Below are 23,643 nucleotides of genomic sequence, written 5' to 3'. Positions count from 1 at the left end.
GATACCTGCATTAGTGCTACGTAACAGGCTGCTAAAATCCTTGAATTTAACTCACTGAAACTGAAGCACAGGCTTTTTGCACCATCTGCTAGAACAATTAACTGCACAGACAAGCCCTTAACCTTGAACAGGTCTGTTATGAAAAACTGGCTGAAATTAGCCACAGAGGCCAAACCGTTCTTCATAGCAGGCTGTAAACATGTTTGTGTCTGCTGGACTCTTGGACATTTTGACATGGAAGTCTGTGAGACTACAGTTACTTCCACACTGGCTTTATTCTTCACCCACATCGACTGCCATTTGATAATCTTTAATATGTCTAATATGGTCATTTCAGACTGTGAAAGCAATACAGAAGCCGCACTCACCAGCTCTTCAAACTTTCTATTTAAAGGAGAGCCAATGAGAGTGAAGCTTAAAGGAGTGTGTTTCAGGCACCATTTTTACCTCCCCCTCCCCTTCAGAGTGAACTGAGAGGCTGTACCAAGGTCTAGTGTACGGTAAACAAGGATTATTATGAACTGTGACTTATGCAAAGCCACTCTAGTAGAGTTCAAAAAGCACAATAGTTAGCATTTAAGATTAACAGAAACATTTTGACTTTTACACTGTTGGTTACCGAAGGAAACACATTATGATTCCCCACAGGAAGGAAATAGGTAGGGATGCAACGATACCAATTTTTTCAAACCGATACGATACCGATACTTGGATCTGAGTACTTGCCAATACAGAGTACAAAAAACGATACTTCTACCACACACACACAAATACAATGAATTGGAAGACAGGTTTTATTTTATTCTCTGCCGATAAAAAATAAAATCTTAATAAAAATGACCACAAAAAAATTTCAAGTGAAAAATAAGTACTTCTGTTAAATTATTGCAGAGTCGCCACATTGTAATTTTACAAAATATCACTGAACTATTGGCACTGTCTCGAGCTTTCAGAATAATAAATAAACACTTCTGTTTGGAATAAAATAAATACAAATTAGGTTTGAGAATAAAATAAATGTTTAAATTATTGCAGAGTGTCCATATTGTAAACAAACAAACAAAATAATTATTATAAAATAAATAATAAATAAAATAATAATTGGCCCCCTAGTGGCCAATCTAAAAAACTACAACAGAAATGACAAGCCACCCTCTGATTAATGAAATAAGTTAGTATCGGTTCATGGTATCGGTTAACTTTTACGAGTATGAGTACACACACATTTTACAGTATCGGCCCCGATACCAATACCAGTATCGGTATCGGTGCATCCCTAGAAATGGGTTTTACAGCTTAAACACTACCCAGTAAAACAGCCTGCATGCCTGCACTGGACATGAGACTGTACTGCCACACAATTGAGCACTAACCATATAGCACATGGACATGAAAGCCGTCCATACATAATAAACATAAGTCACTGTGACACAACAGAAGAAAGGCTCTTGATGTTGGTATTTCTGACCCTGGTATCGCTCGGTACTGGATCATATTTTGCAGAGGCTCACTCTCCATCACTTTCCAATGTAAAAACCAAAGCAGGGCCCGTTCCCAGCGAGCGGTGCTTTGTATGAAAGCAGCTGCCAAACAGCAGATGTTGTATTAGCTTTGATTCATTTAGAAGATTGATGCGTCCATCGCGAATGTCCCAACACGCCGCCCGCTTCTTCCTGATTCAGCAGAGTCCTTCACAGCAGGCGGACGTTTGTCACCGGCTGGACTCGGATCAGCCGCTGGAGCAGCGACAGCAGAGAGATGAACACGGACGAAAGTCCTTCTTTATGCCGCAGTGCTGACACCTGTGTGTCTGTTAAATACTGACGGAGAAGGGAAAGAGGAAAATCAAAGAAGGAGAAGATGAAACCAATGAGAAGAAGAAACTGAAGAGAGAGGAGAACAAGCCTCTTACTGTCGACCCATCTGGGGTTAGCTTCTGTTTAGGTCTCATGCTACAGAGTAAAACTGTATTAAAAGGGCTGGAAATTAACTGTAAGTTGGTTGAGTTTGAGACCACGTGTTACTCTGAGTGACCTGCGTTGCCACTGACTCTCCTCTCCAATCGGTTTTAAGTCGTTGGAGTGGAACAGGAAGAGTCATCGAGATATTTTCACCTCCCTGACCCTCGATGGGTCGCCGGCATGATCAGAAGCTAGAGACGAGAGGAAAACAAATAAGATGTGAAAAGAGACAAAAGGAAGTGAGAGAAAGTGCAAAACAAGGCGGACCTCGACGGTATGAACACTCTCCATACCTCTTGGAAAAAAAAATGTTGTTCTAGCTGATACAGAAGACGTGATGATGAAGATCGGCAGGGTGAAGATGAGGATAAAATGTGCGAGAGAAAAAGAAGAAAGAGTTGCTAATTAAATTAAAAAAAGCTCAAGAGAAGAAGTGAGAGGAAAGGAAAACAGAAGAGAGGAACAGGAAGCCAGGACAGAAAGGCCCAGGAGGAAAGATGATGATGATGGTGGTGGTGTTTGACCTGTTGACCTTTTGACCTTTTACTGACATCAACAGATTTTTGGATAGAGAAACAGATTTCGACCTCCGGCGTGCTGCCGCTGTCGCCGCCTGGCTTCCCTCCTGACTCAGCTCACAGTCCCTTTACACTCTGGACCAGTACCACCAGTATGCTGACACAGCTCTGTGCTGCTGTGTGTGTGTGTGTGTGTGTGTGTGTGTGTGTGAGGGGAGCAGTGGTTCCGGCGACTCGGCCAGCTGCTGCAGAAGTAGGCCAGGAAAATGACTAACAGCAGCAGGCAGGCACCAGCTGTGTGTGTATATGAATACGAGGAGGAAGCAGTTTACTTTGCTGTGTGTGTGTGTGTGTGTGTGTGTGTGTGTGTGTGTGTGTGTGTGTGGCCATCTGGATGTTCAGGACAAAGGCAGAGTCCCGGGAGGGTTTGAACATCTCCACGCGGCCCCACGTTTAAACCCACGGTCAGGCCCCACTCGTATTGGGCTTCAAACCAAACGTAAACAGATCTCCATCCTGATCTTCTCACAACTCATCACACATGCTCAGGGCGTGATTACGTTATTGTAATCACATTACATGTTTCAGTTACCATTATGTCGTTACAGAGGCTGGGGAGATAGAAATGGGAGAGACACATCAAACAGACGTGCTTTTCTTTCTGTGCTGCCATCAGCTCGTTTCAGTTTGCGTGCTGGCAGGAGGGAAATGCTGGAGCGTCACGCAGATACAGCTTTTGAGGAGCTGTTTCATCTTCATTACTTTTATTTTTGTTGCACAAAAGGACGAGAGCGTGATGGTGAAGTGGAAACTGTCCAGGACAGAAACCGCCGCATCGTGCCGCTAACACAACTTCAGCTCTTTGCGAGCATCTGCACACGGACGAGCTAATGCTAAGCTAGCAGAGTGATCTTACACCTGAAACAAAGGTAACAAAGGCAGTGATGGGCAGTCGGGAATCACCATGGTGATGGCTTTGAAGTGTCTTTGTGCTGGTTTTGTTTCCTTTGTGCTTTGTGTTCATACATAAAAACTAATAGAAAGATTGTATGTGGGTCGTCATTAGGACAAAGTTTTGTGTTGGTGTGTGTGTCTCTAGCTTAAGTGTCATATTGTTAAGTTATAATGTTAGAGCACTAACTTTCAGGAGATTAGAGATGATCGGGACTGGAGTGTTAACACTTTAAAACCGGTCAGAGCAGCACGCTCTGTTTTGCGTAACTATTTTTAAATCCCGGTAGCTCTGCAACCACGTGAGCTAGCGCAATAAGTTTTTTTGCATATGAAACCGGAGGAGTTGTACTTACATCTTATGCCATCAGCTTGTCCTCGGTCACAGTTTCCTTCCACATATAGTTTTGTAAAAACTGCATAAAAAGCACTTGCAGCAACAAAAACATAATATTCCAGAAACACGCTTTGCCGATCCGATCAGCTGTTTGTAACACTTCCTACGTCCATCAGCGTGAACTATCACATGTCCGCCATGACCTGCCCGACACCGGAAGTGACGTCATTTTGCGGAAATGTAGTTTTTTACCATCAGGGCCTCATGAGCCTATACTGGTGTTTTTAAAAGTTATGTTTGACTTTATGACTTTCTGTGTGGTTTCTGGGATGCTTAGGACTCATATTGCACTGCTGGAAATAGTTTATTTTGATACATATGCTGCTTTTTTGCAAATTTGCATTATAATATTTATTTTCGTTTTTCCTGCAGTGTATAAAAATTGGTGTATTTCAAAAATAAAACTATGAAGACACTCAAAATAAATTTCCTGTGGTGGGAAACTATTTTGTGCAACTTTTTTGTATTTACAGTTTTGAGGGATAAGCCTCTTAAATTTCTCTAACTAGAAATATATGTTAAAAAACAAAAACGACTTTCAATTTTTTGGTAGTTTATTGCACTTTTTTGCAATTTATGTAATTACTATGAACTTAATGCAGACATATTATTAAAATTTAGGCTGTAATGGTTGTATTGATGTATAGCAACTTGAACTGCTCCCAAAAATGGCTCCACAGCATGTAAACATATAATATAAGCTCTGGCGGACTTGGTTCTATGGTAGGTCTTAAAGGGTTAAAGCCACAAGTAGCGTAACAAATGACTTTCTTTAAGAACTAAGTGTGTAACGTACTGCATTACTTTAAAAAACAGGAAGAAGTCATGTAAAATATTACCTGATGGACATGATGTGTTCTGTAGTTTTACTATTAATCCTGAGTTTGAACAGTAAGATAAGAGTAAAGAGTAAAAAGACATCTGAGGAAAGATAAATAAGAAAAAAAGGTGACAGAAGGTTCGGCCTCTTTGAGCACATTGAAATCGCACAGTTTCAAACTTTTCTTGCTAACATGCAAATGCTGGAGGAGTGTTTTTAATCCTCACAGCGCTGCAGTGTCAGCTTTGAAGAATTGTTTCTGTGCATCTTCATGTCTTTGTATATATTTATATACATGTGGTGTATGTGTGTGTTCCTCCATGCTGTGATTACAAAGCACAAAAAGCAGCGTGCCTCCCTGCTGCTCCCTCTAGCTGTCAGGAAGACAGAGTGTGTGTGTCGGCCTGAATGGCGACGCTCCCCTGCCGCTAATTATTCATCAGGCGGGAAGAAAGGTCGGTCGAACGGGGAACGCTCAGCGAGGAGCGCTAACGAGCTGGAGAACGGCAGCATAAAGAAACTCCTCAGATGAATGAAGGTCATCGGTTCGCGTTCACGTTTCCTGCTTGTACCTGCTGATCAAACCAAACAAAGGCCTCTTTATTTCTGCTTTAAAGGGGAAATAATTACCCGAGCATTCAGCGAGGGGAAGACCGCTCCAGAAGATGCGCTTGACCCTGAGAGCTGAGCTCTGAAGCAACGCTCACGCTTTCTGAGAGGAAGTTCACATGTATGAAAGGGTCAGTGTTTATCTGTGGGAGCTGATAAAGGTCGTAGTTCACACGCTGAAAACAGAATCTCCTCCTTCTGCTCAAGTGTGAGTCGACTTACATGATGACCTCTCATTACATGAGATACATTAAAGATGACTTACATCCCGAAACAGCTTTGAAATAAAGTTGAACATATCACAACGATCTGCCAGAGCGAAACAAACTCAGAAAACTCATCCTCGACTTAATGCACTTCATATTAAACATCGTGCGCTCCTGCTTTACTGTGTGACACCGTGCTGTGTGAGCTGCATTGTGCAGTTTAGCATCGTCTTGCTGACATATGCAAGCCCTTACTGCTCTAAAACCTGTATCAGCATTGATGCTGCTTTTCCAGATGTGCAGCCTGCTAATTCCTCACACTCCCATCCAATCAGAGATTCGGGTTTTTGAACTTAAATGTTGTTTAGTTCAGATTCAGATTTTATTGACATGAAATTAATATGATGCGATGGCCCGTTTTAGCCCATATAGAGTGGTTGCTAGGTAACACAAAGATGTGATAATATCTGATATCCATCAGATCCTTCAGGGTCCTGCCCGTGAGGTCACTCAGCTGCTGCTGCTGTGTCGTCAGGACGGTGACTTTCAGCACGTTGTATCTCTCTCCACACGTTTCTCTCAGTGCGTGTTCGTCATGAGATTGTTCAGTGGTTTTATTTCACTGCATTTACTACCAGCCTCCCTCTGGCTTTATGTTTAGCTTCCATCAGTGTCATCAAATTAAAAGTAAAATGTGCAAAGTGAAGTTTTTTTGGGCTCTTGGTGGAAAAAGAGAAACACATCAGAGCAGCTTTGTTTGCTTTCAGTCGTCTCCAGGTTGCTGCTGTAGTTTCAGAGCCGACACACACGGACAGGTTCTGATGTCCTGGCACAAACATTCACTCTTATCTCCACTAACACACACACACACACACACACACACACACACACACACACACACACACACACACACACACACTGTACATATATGTGCTTTACAGGTGTGCACACAGCAGCTCCACTGAAGATATAAACACAGACATTCACTGATTCACGTCGGACTCACTCTCTCACACACAGACACACACATCTGTACTAACAGTGAGCGTTAGATTAGCTGCCTCATTAGTCCTCTAAATGCCAGCTCATTGGTTAATGTTTTGATGCCACGCGACACACGATTGAGACAGAATATGCGAGTGTGTTTCTGCCTCGGCGGGCAGCGTGTGATGCCTGCAGAGGCGGCGGCGTTTACTGCTCCTCTAACTGAAAGGTCTCAGGTATGAGGCGACACAAGGTGGCTGCTGAAGGGCCCCCGAGCAAGACGCGAACACGCCGCCTCCTCTGTCACACTGTCACATGGATCTTTTAGCGCTTTGTCTTGATCACTTAAACGCTTCCTCCTAATGTGAGCCGAGACTCTGAGGACGGCGTGTACTGAACCTTTCACCCAGCAGAGGTAAATCACTGTGGACATGTTAAACAGACCCAAAACTGCAGCTCTTTAAATATTTAGTCATTTTGATGACATTATTCATTCTTTGAACCACTTTCCTCCTCACGTCTTCAAATTACAAGCGTTCAGTTTGAAGTGTGAAACTTTCCGACTGAAGCCTTTAGTTAATTTACGTCCATCAGCAGCTTTACTTGATCTGTATCAGAATCAGAATATATTATGAATCCCTGACAGTGTTGGGGAGTAACGGAATACATGTACCGCCGTTACGTATTTAAAATACAAAATATGAGTAACTGTATTCCGTTAGTTACCGTTTTAAAAGGTGGTATTTAGAATACAGTTACTTTGTTGAAATAAATGGATTACACGGCGGTACTTCCCTGTTTCATATTGTGGCGGGTCAGGACTGTTTGGGTTTTGTTTGACAGCTACGTTCTGTTGTTCCAGGCAGCGTTACGGTTGCCATGGTTACAGGGTCTCTGCGTGTTTGCTGGGTGGAAGAGCGCCTGTTGTTGTTGTTGTTGTTGTTGTGCTAAGCTAAACTAAGCTAATGCTACCGGTATAGCTCTAAAGAATGTAGCATCATGGGCAGTGTAGTCCGTGCTGCAGGGAGAATGGACTGTCATACACGTTATGTGTCTGTGAGCGAGGGAGGGAGAAAAAGGAAAAGTACGAGCTGTCATCGAGCAGAAACGGGAGCTGGAAGCATGTAAATATAATAATAACCACTGCAGCCAAGAAGACAGCCTGACGAGCCCAGTTGTAAGTAAGCTATTAAGACTCGACTGTACACCGTGTTCGTGTTTTCCTCCAAAAACAATAAGTTCTGTTGGAGCAGCCTTTCAGCGCCTCTCTCTGTCTCTGCTAGCAAAGTTGACCCAGACAACAAAGTAAAGCTAGTTTTCAGCTACGAGCCGACACAGAACCCACCGTATTAGCCAGAGGTCCCTTTACTACGGTTCGGAGCCGCGGACCTTCAGTAACAGTAATAAATCACAGCAATAGTACATTCACGTAGTTGTAAACAGCATGATAATATATTAAGTAATCCAAAGTATTTAGAATACGTTACTCTCATTGAGTAACGTAACGGAATACGTTACAGAATACATTTTGGGGCATGTAATCTGTAATCTGTAATGGAATACATTTAAAAGTAACCTTCCCAACACTGATCTCTGAGAAAGTTCTGAGGTATTAAAGCAAAAGCTGTACCTAATGAAGTGACACGTGAAGGTATATATAATTCATTGACAAAGATGGTAAGTACAGGATCTAATACAATAAAGGAAATAAAAGGTTATTAAGTGTATAATTACTGGTCATGTCCATCCTCCAGCACCTTCACAGCCTGCGCTCTGCTCTTCATGTCTTTACTTAGTTGACTTTACTACTCGCCCGACTGTTTATTAACCTTTATTTTAAATGTGACATTAGTTTTATATATGAAGACAAACGTAGGGAGCTGAGGCTTATGATGTCAGCTCACTCGCCCATTTTAAAACCTTTACTGGACTCCAGGTTCTGTGACTCGCGATCCTGCTACAGAATCAAATTGTAAAGATCAGAATCAGACACCTTTTGGAAGAATATTCACATTTGAACTTTCTAGAATTTCTGCTGATATAGTATAGGTGTGTGTGTGTGTGTGTGTGTGTGTGTGTGTTGAGATTGTGACATTTATGTGGAGGCAACAAGGATCAAATGCAATCACCTGGCAGGAGATCATTCAGGAGCGTTTTCTCAGTAGCGTTCGATAACAGATCGATGGCGTGCACAGCAGAGATCGAGAGCAACGAAGGAGGCGTCGGTTTGACCAACAGGTGATGTGACGAGATGTTCAGAGTTTACAGCAGCGAATGTGTTTATTAAGACTGCAGCCAGCACAAGCAGAGGGGGTTTCCTAATGCACACACACACAGATAATAACTCTGTTAGTGGGCTGATTGAGTGTCGCATTACTGTTCGCTTGTTTTCATTGGATTATCCGACTGACATATCGGAGAAAAGCCTATTAGTCGCCATGGAGACAGAAAGCCGGGGTAATCAGAGCTCTAATTACAGGCAGACGAACGCGGCAATCAGCAGAGTGAAGAGCAGCTCGTGATTCTTTTCATTCTGTTTGTTACAGGAAACAACCATGAAGAAAATGTTTTCACTTTACCTAAATATGTTCTCGCTTCATGGAGTCATATGTGACTGCATATTTATTACAGCTCATCTTGATGCAGTGCTGGGGTGCCTTAAAGCTGAAGGCCTCAAGTCTTAACCACTAAAATGAAACAGTGATAGAGTTGAGCTGCGTTTCTGTAAACGCACAGTAAAGGTTTGGTGTTCATCAGGGCTCCACTCTTGGGCCACAGTTATTCCTCTATTTGTTCCAAATATATAGTTCGCTTTATATTTGCAGATTTTCCTTTTTGTTTAGGTTTAATTTTCTGTCATTGAAAAAGATTTCTGGTGCAGTTGAAACAAATAAAGTTTTTTTTATCAGAGAAATTCACTGACAGTTCTTACATCATCAACTGGTTGTCACGATCCCGGGTCTTATGACCCCGTGTTTTGAGTTTTGATGTTTATATGATTAAGCTCACTAGTTTTTCTACTTCTTTGTTATTAGAGTCCCCTTGTGTCTTCCAACCCCTGTTAAGTCTCACTTGCCCTTCATGTGTTTCATGTCTGCGTCTCGTGTTTACTGTTTTATTTTGAAGAGATCTTGTGTTCCTGTGTTCATCGTGTTTAGTTTTACTCGTCCACTGTGAGGTCGTTATGTTCATGTGTTCCCACTTCTCTCATTAGCCTCCTGTGTGTATTTAGTGGCTGTATCCTAATTCAGGGTCTGCAGCCTCAACGATCCTCAAGGGCCGCGTACTCAAAGACCGCTAAGGCCGGAAGTGCGAGGCTTGTGAAATGGGACGGTCTAGCCTCCGTCGCGCTGCCCAGGTTGCCTAGCAACCATGATACTAACAGCTGGAAGCGTTTCATACAGCTTTGTTTGACAGAAATGAAGGAGAAAATCTTTTGTTCATTTGTTTGTTTGTTTCTACATGAGCTTTGATCATTCTCTGATTAAGCTCAGCTATTGAACGGCGTATATTTTAAAGTAAAGGCTTTAAAACCAAGTTAGTACAAACGTCACTAATGTCACATGACTTTGCCGACATGTGGCCAACAGTAATGTTTTAATGTTCTTCGTTATTAAACATTTGCACATAAATAAGTGACATAATATTCAGACTTACTTAAAGTTTACTCTTCGGCGCCCCTCATCCGCCGTTTTTTTCAGCAAAATTATCCACACCCACCGCCGCGCTATGAAATCTGGGATATGTTGGGCCACGAAGTCTACACCGCCACGTCCTTAAAATTCAGGGAAATGAAGGACGCATTTGAGGGCCGCATTTCGAGCAGCCTTCGAATTGGGACAGCCTTCGTCGCGTCGCGGTGACGTAATCGGCCTTAAAATGCGGCCTTTAAGGCTGCAGACCCTGAATTGGGATACAGCCAGTCTGTGCGTTCTCATTCAGTCTTTGTCGGATTGTCTGTGTTGTTCCCATGTCCTGCGTTCAGGTTTTCATATATCCTCATCATCGCCATGTTTAGAGTTTGTGTTTCTGTTTGCCTGGCTTTTCATAGTTCGTGTTTCCTTTCTAGTTTACCCAGTTTAGGTTATTGCTTAGTTTGCGTTGTTTTTGCCCTTTTATTTTGTATTTTCTGTCTGCCTTAATAAACAGCTCATCATCAGTTAAGTTTGAGTTTTAGTATGTCTGCACCTGGGTCCACTCTTCACACTCCACGCAGTTTGCCTTGGCAAACTGTGACACTGGTGTTAACTGAAAATCGCTGGCAATACCCAAACGCTGGCATTGTTTCCTATGATAATAAGTTTGAAGGAAACAGAACTACAGAATTTGCCAGGGTTTGCAAACAAGCTGGCATCTTCCAAGCAAGCTACAGATGATTTCAGCAACTTGCTAGCAGCCAAATAAAATGCAAGGAGGTTTTTGGTTGCACTTTTAACCAGCAACTGCCAACAATGTCCAGACCACTCACCAACTGGTTGAGGAATAGTTATTTTTCTGTAGGGACTGGGAGTCAGCAGGGGGTCACCAAAAAGTCTCTACGACTGTGTGACTGAGGTTTAATTGACATCCGGTGGTTCAAAACAAACTGTCAGCAACTAATAAATACTCAGAGAAGTACCCACAGTTCATGTCATACCAAAGGAGTATTTCTGTTCAGCTCTCACATTACAGCATTCAAACATTACCAACTCACCAGCACTTGGTTATCAAAGCCGTGAGAGGCCGTACCCCTGATGCTTAAATGTTAAAATAATCCAGCTTAAACCTACGGAAGCAGTTTCAAATGGAGGAAACACAAACTCTGTCCATTCATCCATCATGCAAATAGGAAAAGGCCTGCATGAAATAACATTTGTTAACAGATGCTGGGTTTTTGTCTGATTTTAGCAGGAATGAATATAAAACACAAGCATCAAATTGCCTTTAGTAGAAAAAACTATAGTTGTGTAGCTACTCCTGGAAAAATACGGATGGGAAAGTTGCTGCACAACAGATCATAGAGTTGAGTCATGACCCCCCCCCCCCCTCTCTGTGTGATGTCACCGCTGAGCCATCACTCTGCACTGACCACATGCACTTGATCAAGTTGTCAAGCTCATTCCCTCATCTCCTCTGTCAGTTACTGAGCCATCATCATGTCTTGCCAAAGGGAACGTCAGCGTCCCTCACTTGTCTTGAAGTTGCCGTCCTGATTGTGAGTCAACATCAGGTTGCAATCTGCTGTTCTAGTAGCCCGAACTGGCTGAATCCGGACATGCTAGCAGCAAGCGTTTAATGGGCGATAAAGCAGGAATAACGGGAATCTGATCCTCGCTTCATCAGCACTTACTCATAGGATGATGCACGGCAGTAAGTAACTGGCTGAGTGATAATATCACTGCATTTCAACCTCAGCAGTACTCAGTGTACAAGTGACGACACGCACTGATAGAAAAAGAGAAGCACAAAGCTGTAGTTTTTCATCTTAAGATCTTTTTCATCAGAGTTTAAATGACAGACGCAGATCAGAAAGTTACACAGGAAAAACAAAATAACTAGAATCTGTAACTAAGTAACAGATTTTATCTCAACTTTACATTTTACCTTGTTCACTTTGATAAAATTCATCTTATTGGCTCAGGTTTCTTTCTTGTACCACTTCACTATCATTTCAATCACACACATGAAATCTATATCATTTCATGTAAAAATACCAAATATTGAATTCAGTCAAATAATGTATTTTCCATAATTTCCTTGTACGTATGCAATGACAATAAGGTGCTTTGACAGCTTAGTGACTGAATCTTTGGCCATGTTTAATATGAACATCGCATCTCAGGCTACGTCCACACGTACCCGGGTATTTTTGAAAATGCAGATTTTTCTATGCGTTTGCACCTTTCGTCCACACGTAAACGGCGTTTTCGGTCACTGAAAATGGAGATTTTTAAAAACTCCGTTTTTGCATTTATGTGTGGACGAGAAAAACGCAGAAAACGCAGAAAACGCAGAAAACGCAGCGTCAAAGATGTGCGCCTTTGTTGACGTCACGTTTGTGCGCCACGTTATTGTTTAGGTGAAATGAATTTCTACAATACTGTTACTGTTACTTGTTCTCTCTGCAGTGTTTAAATGCTTACATATACACACACAGTTACTGTCCCTCCACACATACGACTCGGTTCTGCTTCTATGCCCCAGCTTTGTTTACTTTTTCCCACCGAGGCTTCTAGACTTCTGATTGGCCAACATTTCTGCACGGTTAGGAATATAGCGCCACCTGCTGCTTTGGCGTGTTCCTAGCAGCGTTTTCCTTCATTTCTGCCTTTACGTGTGGACGGGATTATTTTTAAAAACGAAAACGGAAAATCTCCGTCTTCAAAAACACCCGTGTACGTGTGGACGTAGCCTCAGTGGAAGAGGAGAAATATGAAGAAAGACACAAAAGGTCATTTTAAAGAAACATGAACTGGAAAGTGGATTGAAAGAGTTAAATACAGTTTGGAGCAGAAAATAAATCTGCAGCAATCTGCTACCATCTTCACTGCATCACACATGCACACGATCATTGGGTTGTTGTGGGAAAGCAGAAGCTTAACATCTGCCGAGGAGTCGGGGCTTATGCAAGAGAACACACACACAGACACACACAGACACACACACACAGACATACACAGCACTTTAGGCTCCGGGTCATCTGCATACTACAAAGCAGGCGTGTTGTGTGGTTTCTGTTGTAGCGATGACACCAGCGTGCCCCGAAGCAAGGCACAACTGTGAGTTCAAACTCACACAAGCTCAGTTTGTTAAACTTCATGCAACCAAGGAAAACCTCTCCTCTCGCTCCTTTGTTATACCTCATTATTATGATGAGGGCTTCAAAGTATCTGACGGTTAAGGTGTAATGAGATGAATGTGCCGTCATTCTTCTGTCTCTTTGTGTGCTTCTCTCTCGCCCACAGTGTGCGTGGCCAGGTTTCAGTGCTGCGACATCGACACCACCGTCGGTCTCGGACAGATGTGGTGGAGGACGAGGAAGACTTGTTACCAGATTGTAGAGCACAGCTGGTTCGAGACCTTCATCATCTTCATGATCCTCCTCAGCTCCGGAGCGCTGGTCAGACACACACACACACACACACACACACACACACACACACACAGTCTCCTTCAGCTTCATTCTAACTGTAATAAAGATCATTTTTTACTAACTATTGTTTTATTTATTGCGGTTCTATTTTTAACTTTATGTTTTTGTATCTTAAAGTAACTGAACTAAAGAAATGCAACTGTCTAATGAAGGCAGCATCACTGAATTAGTTCAATGAATACCAGTTTACTTCACTGTACTCTACTTTATATCACTTACTGTATTTATTTGTGTTTATATACACAGTGTTACTAATATATTTCTACTGTCCGGGGTGTCGACCCATTTTAGTTCATCGGCCCCATTTAATCTCAAATGAGCCAGACCAGTAAAACCATTAAGCATTCATAAAAAAGTCTTTGTTTCTTTGTCTCCTGAGTCTTTGTGCTGAGAAATAAACATCCACTTTTTATCTGAAGGATGAAGTCGAACTTCGGCCTTACACAGATTTTCATTTAATGAACCGTCTAATTACAAAACAGATGATCAACACATCGAGTTCGCTTTCAAAAATTGAACAGCAGCAACATGAATCTGTTCTTAGTTCTGGATTAGCAGTGATTTACACAACTATCTTCATATAAAACACATTTCACTGATCGTCAGCACAGCTGTTTGTAATAATATAATAGAAACATACAATGTATGCAGTCGATGTTGGAGATCTAGGACTACATAGTTTGAGTGAGCTGCTGAAATCTGAGACTAAAAATTGTTGAAGTGAATCAAATCAAAGCTCTCTCCACCCCCGCTCAGGCTTTTGAGGACATCTACATCGAGCAGAGGCGGGTGATCAAAGTGGTGCTGGAGTACGCCGACAAGATCTTCACCTACATCTTCATCCTGGAGATGATGCTCAAGTGGCTCGCCTACGGCTTCAAAAAGTACTTCACCAACTACTGGTGCTGGCTGGACTTCCTCATCGTTGATGTAAGTTATTGATTGATTTATTTATCAGATTATCAGCCAGTCACTCACTTTAGCTTTTATGTTGGTGACACAAGAAGGCTACAAATTTTGTCTAGGGATGGGTACCGGTATCTTCTGACATAAACGGTAGTAACCAGACAGAAAAGCAGCGCACATTTCGGTGCTTTTTTTTCCTGAGCTGTGATACACTTTAGATTCTAGCCAATCATTTTACGTTTCGAGGATAGTAGGCGGGTCCAGGTACGTACGTTCTTTTAGAGCAGAGCTACAGATTAAAAATGCCCAAGGCGAAGCGGTCAAAGTCTGGCTGTACTTCACAGCAAAAGATGCAAACTCAGCAGCTGCAACAAGTGCTTTAAGCTGATACTGTGATCCTGTCAAAGGAGGTAACACCTCAAATCTGATGAAACACCTGGCGACGCATAGCGTTTTTTTTAAAAGCCGAGAAATGCGCCGTATTTGATAGCTTGCTGCAAGACCTCACACCGAGCACATCTACTGCGGGTGTGGTGCCTGTTATCGACCCGGAGTTAGCAACATCCCCCAAAAACCCGAAGAGGAGAGTCCTGGCCCCTAGCCCTGCCAGTGTAGCAGAAATGATGAGGATGATGATGCAGCAGCAGCCGTTCTTCTCTGCGTGAGTAGCTTAATGTTGTTCGTGTGTAATTTACGTTGAGTAGGCTAACCACGTTATTACATTAATGCATGTAAGGTGAACTAGCAAACATCATCATAGCTACATGCGGCTGTCTTCTTGTTTGATGGCAGATACTCCCTTCACCCTGGACAAAAAGGCTAAAATGACCAAAGAAAAAGTGGAAAACAGTTAAACATGAGAGGTTTTTGGACAAAGTTGGTGTTTTTTCCATTGTTTAAGCTGCTTCCAGCCAAGAGTGATACCATATATGCCCTATAGCTGCAGAAAAGGCTAACATTGTTATCTTTTTACAAAAAACAGCTGAACATGAGAGGTTTTTGGACCAATTTTGTGTTCTCCATTCTTTAAGCACTGGTTTGAGCACCGTTTAAGCACCGGCACCGTTTCAAAAGTACCGGTTTGGCACCGGTATCGGATAAAACCTAAACGATACCCATCCCTAATTTTGACAGACAGCAAACTGTGATGAAGAAAAAATAAGTATAATAAGTATTTTGTACAGACAAAAGTAATCTGAGTATTTTATTGACTGCATGTATCCATTGTGTTGTCACAGATGGTATTTTGTCCCTGTTAGTCTACAACTTGGGAAACACTATGAATGCTGTGATGCAAAAGTCAGAGTGTGATCAAAAAGTTCCAGAGACTGACCTCTAAAAATTGGTCCCAGCAAACATTTTGACTCAATAACCATCAGGAGGTGTTCTCTCTACGTCTCGTCACGGTTGGAAGAAAGCTCCAGAATAAATGTTGTTGCGACGTCGGGGATAAAAACTCTCTGTCAGTTTGAGGTGTTTATTTAATGTTTAATGTTTCCTGGACGTCAGTCTGTCTGTAGTTCAGTTTCTGCAGATGTTCCAGGGACTTAACAGGGTTTCAAACATCTTTCCTGGGTTTGACTGTTCAAGATCATCGTCTTGTGAACCTCTGGATGACTTTCAGTACAACATCTATTTTTAGATCTCTCATTCTGTCCCGTTGTACCTCCAATAGTCTGACTCTTCTCCTCTGGACAAATTCTGTTGTAGCCGAAATCTCAGCTCTCATCACTACGAGCTTCCTTACACAATTCAGGTCAGTTTCTATGCAGGTTTTCACAGTAAAAGCACAGAGTGCACAGTAGAGAGCTTGGATTATACGTATACGTACGTACGTACAGCTGGAGCCTCGATGGCCGAGTGATCATTCCTCAGTAATACTTCTTTTAGGTTTGGTGCCTGAGCACATCTGTAGTTGGTGCGTTTTTTTGCATGGGCACAAAAATCAGGCAGGTTTGTTTCACGTCCGCTCAGACTCTCGCATTCAAACTCGTCGATGGACAGCGAGTGAGTCACGTCACAGGGACCCAAGCGATCTGCAGATGTGGAAACTATAATGTCAGAGACGTCCTGGAAGAGATCTAAAAATAGCAGCGGTGCTGGGAGCTTCTTGGGCATTCCTGAGAGGATGACTTTGAAGAGGAGATTGCCAAATTTAAATCAGGGTTTCGCTTGTGATGGACCTGCTGTCTGAACTCTTTAATCACACTTCATATCTGTTTTTTACCCTTTCTGTGTAAATTCTCCATGTTAAACAGGGTCTATGTTAAATGTGCAGTTTATGTATAAGAAGAGAATAATTCAGTGTTTCTCACTATAAATAAAAGAGTGAGAGACACTGAGCGACAAAGAGAGGCAGAGAGAGAGAAAGAAGTTCAAACAGCCTCCAGACAAATAATCAGCCGTGGCTTTTGAACCTATACACACACACACACACACACACACACACACACACACACACACACACACAAAGATGTGTATGTTTAGACGCTCACACTTTCTTCCAGTGTTCTGGGCGAGTGGCACACACAGTTTATGATGCACACCATACATATGCATGCGAGTCGGAAATCGACCCACTCCCCGTCTCTCTCACTCCGAGTGTTTCCGCCTAGCCGTCTTCATAAATGACACTGACGTTTTTATCTGACTGTAGTGGCCTGAAGGGGAACGAGAGGTAGAAATCTTGAGTCACCGAACTAACCAAGCAAAGCTGAGACAAGAAACAGAGTTTTATTAACGCTATTGGAAATGGAGAAAGAGAGAGACACGCTTAAAGCTTCAGGGTTTCATTTTTTAGCACTAGAGGGCAGAAAAGCATCAGAAGAAGAAGATATAAAGTAATCAAAAGGAAATTTTCGGATTTTTTATTTGCAAATTACTTGCAGTTATCTCTGCTGTGTTGCTTTATCGTTATTTTGAAAGAAACTGCTTGAATAAAAAGTTTTCTCTTTCTAAGAAGCTTTTATTTTGAAATGTAAGAAGTAAGTGTAGCTATTTATTGGCTCATAGCTTAACACAGAAATTAAGAATTGTGAACTTAAACTTACTGAAATTAATTAGGGAAAAATAGTAAGAAAAAACCAAAAATAACAGAGTAAGAATTTATTTAAGAAATGCTAAAATGTCTGTTACTTTTTCAAACTTTTCTGCTAAGTTCCAGCTCTGCATTTAGAATATCTTCTTGGATTCTCTGAAGTAGCTTTGCATGATTCAAATTCAACCTTATTTGTCTCATTGGTGCTGTTGTAGCGCACATACACTGTATAGAAAAATGGAAAAGTTCCAGTAATGTCCCCTTGAGGACGTTAGTGGAACTGCAAGTTTTCCGACCCCAGACGTTGTTGGTTGATTGCAGCCTGTCAGTTGGAAACAATTGCTGTGTCCCAATTCAGGGTCTGCATGCTTGAAGTACGCATTTTAAGTGCGGTTACGTCACCGCCACGCGACGACGGCTGTCCCAATTCGAAGTGTACTTCAAATGCATACTCCAAATGCGCCGTCGATTTCCCCAAATATCAAGCGTGGTCCGGTGCACGCTTCGTGGTCCCATATATCCCACAATTCATAGCGCGGCGGTGGGTGTGGATAATTTTGCCGCAAAATACGGCAGAAGGGAGCGGCCAAGAGTGAACTGTCAAAAGTAAGTACTGAACATGACGTCACTTATTCATGTGCGAATGTTTAATAACGAAGAACATTAAAACTTTGCTGTTGGCCACATGTCGGCAAAGTTATGTGACATTAGTGATGTTTGTACTTACAGTGTTAACTTGGTTTTAAAGCCTTATATATATATATATATATATATATATCATAATAATCTGACAATAACTATAATATTGGCCATATTAAATTTACATTACCACAGTGAGATGATTTTAGTCTCATGAACAACATCAGCTAATTATATTTACTAACTAATCTTGAAATGACTGTTGACAGAAATGAAGCCCAACAATCATGTTTTACAGTCCTGTGGTCTCAGCCTCAGATACTCAACTAATCAAAGTGATGTCATGACAAAAATGAATGACCAACAAAACATTTTTTCTCCTTCATTTATGTCACACAATCTTGCGGTTAGTATCATGGTTGCTAGGCAACCTGAACAGCGCGACGAAGGGCTAGACCGTCCCATTTCACAAGTCTCTCACTTCCTCACTTCTCGTACTTATAGTACGCACCGTACGTAGTACGCGTAGTGCGCGTACTTCAAGCGTGCAGACCCTGAATTGGGACACAGCCAAGTTGTTTAAGCTTCTGCCCCTCCCTTTAAGCCAACTTCCTCCTGATTGGCTGCCCATCTTAAACTGAAGATTGAAATAGCAGGTGGATGGAGCTTATAAATGACAGAAAAGCAGAGGACGTCCCCTTTATTTCATGTTTTTGTTCTTTGCACAGTCTGAAGCTACTTTGTATTTATGTGTAGAAATGTTGTTGTTTACTGTGTAACCGAACCCTGTAGATCTCAGTGTTGGGTCTGATGGCTCAGTACATCTCAGTGGACCACATCACCACCATGCGTGTGCTGAGGACATTAAGAGCTCTCCGTCCTCTCCGGGCTGTGTCCCGCTTCGCTGGTATCAGGGTAAGAATGAGCTGCGTTCACCTGCAGCTCGACCGACCTGAGACCTGCTGCTCGGTGCTGGAAATCGTCTGTGTCGTGGCTTTAAATGTTTCTGGGTTTGATTGGGAGGTGATGCCATCCTGGCTTTAATCAGAGGTGATATCTCAGGCTGTTGTGGATACAGGTAGCATGTTTAACACCTAACCATCCCTCTTACAGCTAAACATAAACCCTGAAGCTGTTTAAAGCAGTCGTTCAGTGATCTGCACATCAGTCTCTAAGAGCACTCAGTGGTCTGCTTTATCAACAGTCTGCTTTATTGTCTCGTTTTAAACGCCATGGATCACTCAGGACTCACTTGACCAATCAATAAACACATTTATTCTTTCTCATTTCTCCGGTTCTTTGTGCTGGCTTCCTAGAAGAGTCTGTAAAATAACCATTTCCTTTTTCAGGCATCATTATGCAGCTTCGTCTCCTGGATCAGAACTTTCTCTCACTTTCCCTTCATTAGAATAGACGTTAACTGTCCTGCTTCTCTTTTCTTTCCCTTCCTCCTCCTTCTGTCTCTATATTCCTGTCCCTGTCTTTTTCTGTCCTCTCTCTCTCTCTCCTCCAGGTCTCATTGGTCAGTTTGGTAGCCAACACATTGGGTTATTCAGACTTAGCAGCCATCAAATCCCTGCGGACGCTGCGAGCCCTGCGGCCCCTCAGAGCCCTCTCCAGATTTGAAGGCATGAGGGTAAGAGTCAGTATTATCAAAGCAAACACATCTGGGCATCAATATTGAGATTCCAGCTGAATGTCAAAGGATTTAGTGCACTTGTGCTTTAATTTATCACTAAAAATGGGAAAAAGTAAAAGATCTTGGGTAAAAAAAAAAAAAAAAGCTTCTCCTCTACATCTATTTTCTTTGCACTTACATAGTACACATTAAATATACAAAAAAGTGTGTTAAATTTATAATGATCAACAAATTAGCAATTTTTCAATAACATAGGCATTGGCATTTAAGACAATAAATACAAATTTCAAAATAAAAGAGAGACACCCTTCAGCCTGTTGTGAGTGTTGTTGCTGCATATTTTGCCCACCATGTATATATATTAGTGGGCGATCGTGGATCAGGAGTTGGGAGTTCGCCTTGTAATCGGAAGGTTGCCGGTTCGAGCCCCGGCTCGGACAGTCTCTGTTGTTGTGTCCTTGGGCAAGACACTTCACCTACCACCTACTGGTGGTGGCCAGAAGGGCCGATGGCGCAATATGGCATCCTCGCTTCTGTCAGTCTGCCCCAGGGCAGCTGTGGCTACAACTGCCTCCACCAGTGTGTGAATGGGTGGATGACTGGGTGTGTAAAGTGCTTTGGGGTCCCTAGGGGGGACTAGTAAAAGCACTATACAAATACAGGCCATTTACCATGTGTTTGAAAGAAGATCTGATGATGAATATCGATGTTTGAATCCCCAAATGTCTGTATTAATTTCAACAGTCTTGCGTCAGCATTAGCAGTTTAGAAATATCCAGAAGTGACTATATTTGGCTAAAGTATCAGTTTATGCTAGGTAGTTTGGTTAGCAAGCTTTAAATGTTCCAACACAGCAGAAAGTTCCACTTTAATGACTCAAAGCAATAAAGGGAACATCTAAAACAGCAACACGTGTCTTTGTTGACACACATGTCAGTTTTTATGACGGGAGAAACAGTAAAAAGTGTTTTTAGCATGCTATAAAAGTGTTTTTAGCATGCTATAAAAGTGTTTTTAGCATGCTATAAAAGTGTTTTTAGCATGCTATAAACACTTTTATTTGTCCTGTAAATTTGGAGATTTTAGGCACTTTAGTTATGCCTTCATTTTCCAGCCCTGGAGGTTAGCCCATAGTTGAATTCACTACAATGGCAGCTCAGCTTTGTGCAATCTGTGTTAATACAGCAGAGTTTGTCTGTATGCCTCAGCTAACAAGCTAACGCCTCTGACACACCCACCAAACAAAAGAAACATCACCTTGATGTCTGTTGCACTGGAGCCAAACGTTGAGCACTGCTTCACAGCCGGCCACCACTGCAGGTAGCTTGCTATGTCTTTGAGTTTTTATGGTATATGAGCTTCTTAGCAACAACAGAAAAAAATGGCGATTCTTGCCATGTAGAGGACAAAAGTTCACCCTTATGACGGTTTTAAATAAAAACAAAAATAGCAGAAAACAGCTGTTAATTCATATTAATGGGTTTACATAAAGGTGTTTCTGCACGTTCTGTTTGTTACCAGAGTAACTGTGAACACAGTACAGACTAAAAGCAAACAAGTCCTGTCTTCAGGAAGTCGAGCTTAGAGCTGTTTTTGCTTTTAAATTCCAAAGATTGTTGATTGTTGGGATTTTGTGTGATGAGTCTTTCAAAGACCTTTATCCAGCAACACAGTAGAGAAAATATTCAGAACTTAAACTTGATATACTGAACTCCAAAGAGAAGCCCTTCATGTATATATATTAGTGGGCGATCGTGGATCAGGAGTTGGGAGTTCGCCTTGTAATCGGAAGGTTGCCGGTTTGAGCCCCGGTTTGGACAGTCTTGGTCTTTGTGTCCTTGGGCAAGACACTTCACCCGTTGCCTACTGGTGATGGTCAGAGGGCCCGGTGGCGCCAGTGTCCGGCAGTCTCGCCTCTGTCAGTGCGCCCCAGGGTGGCTGTGGCTACAATGTAGCTGCCATCACCAGTGTGTGAATGTGTGGATGACTGGATATGTACTTTACTAGTCCCTAAGGACCCCAAAGCGCTATATAAATACAGGCCATTTACCATTTTAGTGGTGCAACGGATCAAAAATTAAATCAACAGAAAAAGAAAAAAGACAAAAATGTAACATTTACTTATTTACTTATTGAAGTATTTTTTGCCTGTTAAAAACGTTCAAGTCAAGACTCATTCCACGCAATTATATTTAGAAAAAAAAATGGTACAATATAGGGCAGTACAGGGCTTTGTATCTTTGTATCTACCACTCAATTCAATTCAATTCAATTTTATTTATAAAGCACCAAATCACAACAACAGTCGCCTCAAGGCGCTTTATATTGTCAGGTAGACCCCACAATAATACACACAGCTCATTATATCGCACTCTGCTGTGATATAATGAGCTGTCACGGTTACGTACCACCCATTTGTAGTAGTTAGGGCAACAGAAGATGCCTGGGACAGTAGATGCGCAACGAGATATAGCGTGGCTCGAGCACGTTCATCACAGTGCAGCTAAACACCCGATAGCTTTTGTAATAGCTTTAGCCGCCACTTGGACCGCTAGCACTGGCCATAACTATTGCTTGACAGACTGACCACGCCCACCATACACATACCTAAATTCTTCTTTTTCGAATCTTCGGATCACGTGCGTGCCGAACCGTGGAGGGGGAACGGTTCAGATTACGGATCAACCGTGATCCGTTGCACCACTAATATATATATATATATATATATATATATATATATATATATATATATATATATATATATATATATATAATATATGTGTGTGTGTGTATATATGAAGGTATTCGTTGTAGATTTGCTGCCGTGCGTGGGATTATTGTCCATTTTTGTCTCATCTGTCCAAAGGAAATCCAGAATCTTGTGGTTTGTTCAGGTGGAGTTCAGTGTTTGTCTGATGTGCTGGACTTTAACATTTAACATGCTTACTGAGGCCTGTAGAGTTGAAGATGTAGAAGCAGAAGGTGAAGCTCTTGGGGGTTTTGCAGTTTCTTTAAGATAAGATGAAATAACCGTTATTAATCCCACACATGGGAAATTTATTTTGTTACAACAGAAAGTGGACAGTGCAGCATTGCACGGTCTGACCTTGGGCTGATTTTCAAGTAAAGTGGCTTTATTGTCATTTCAACCTTGAGCGGTGGTACAGTACACAGTGAAACGAGACAGTGTTCCTCCTCCATGGTGCTACATATAACAGACAATCAACACTGGACTACGTAAAGTGCGAGTGTTCAAAAATTGCAATTATTTGCTGAAACATTCCCATCTGGGAGGATTGTGGCTTTGTGTTAACTCAGACACACTTTTATGGAGGAGCTCACACTGATGATCATCAGTTAATCAAGTGTATTTCATCAGCAGCATGTGGCTTCTTTTAAGTCCTATGGAGGTAGTAAGGATGTACTTTTACATGACTGTGTACTGCTTTCTGATTGGTGAGAAAAACGCATCAGGGATTCATACCGCTGCATATTATTGATCTACAAATCAGAAGAAAAAAAGAACTTAGTTAACAGTTTGTGCGTTAGGCTCAAAATTTAGATTTATAAATATATAATTCAAATAGAAAAAAGTAATTGATCAATCAATAAGTTAAATTACAGTAAAAGCAACAGTAAAAATATATAATTTATTGTATAAACTGTTTTTACAGTTTAGTACTTCTCCATAAACAGATCACAGTTAATGCTTCTGATTTAATAAATTAAACATTTAAATTTACAAAAAGCATGTGTAACACAGTAGCTTTCTAAAAATATTTTTTCACAGAAGATATTTACATCATTCGCCTGTAATTCACACATAACAGCAAATTACCTTAAA

General features: G+C 41.7%; 1 protein-coding gene across 6 annotated transcripts in view; it reads left to right on the top strand.

Moving 5' to 3' along the window:
• Window positions 1-23,643, top strand: part of LOC146511891 (sodium channel protein type 3 subunit alpha-like) — a 289,234-nt gene that overhangs the window by 241,158 nt on the left and 24,433 nt on the right. For all 6 annotated transcript variants that reach the window (XM_085171634.1, XM_085171632.1, XM_085171635.1 and 3 more), the window contains 3 exons: window positions 13,391-13,545; window positions 14,335-14,508; window positions 19,674-19,796. In XM_085171634.1, coding sequence (XP_085027760.1) covers window positions 13,391-13,545; window positions 14,335-14,508; window positions 19,674-19,796 — 452 coding nt within the window. The remainder of the gene's footprint in view (window positions 1-13,390; window positions 13,546-14,334; window positions 14,509-19,673; window positions 19,797-23,643) is intronic.

This window comes from Neolamprologus multifasciatus, chromosome 9, assembly GCF_963576455.1.
Source record: "Neolamprologus multifasciatus chromosome 9, fNeoMul1.2, whole genome shotgun sequence".
NCBI lineage: Eukaryota > Metazoa > Chordata > Actinopteri > Cichliformes > Cichlidae > Neolamprologus > Neolamprologus multifasciatus.
The sequence above is the reverse complement of the archived record's forward strand: the minus strand, read 5'-3'. Positions and strand labels throughout refer to the sequence as shown.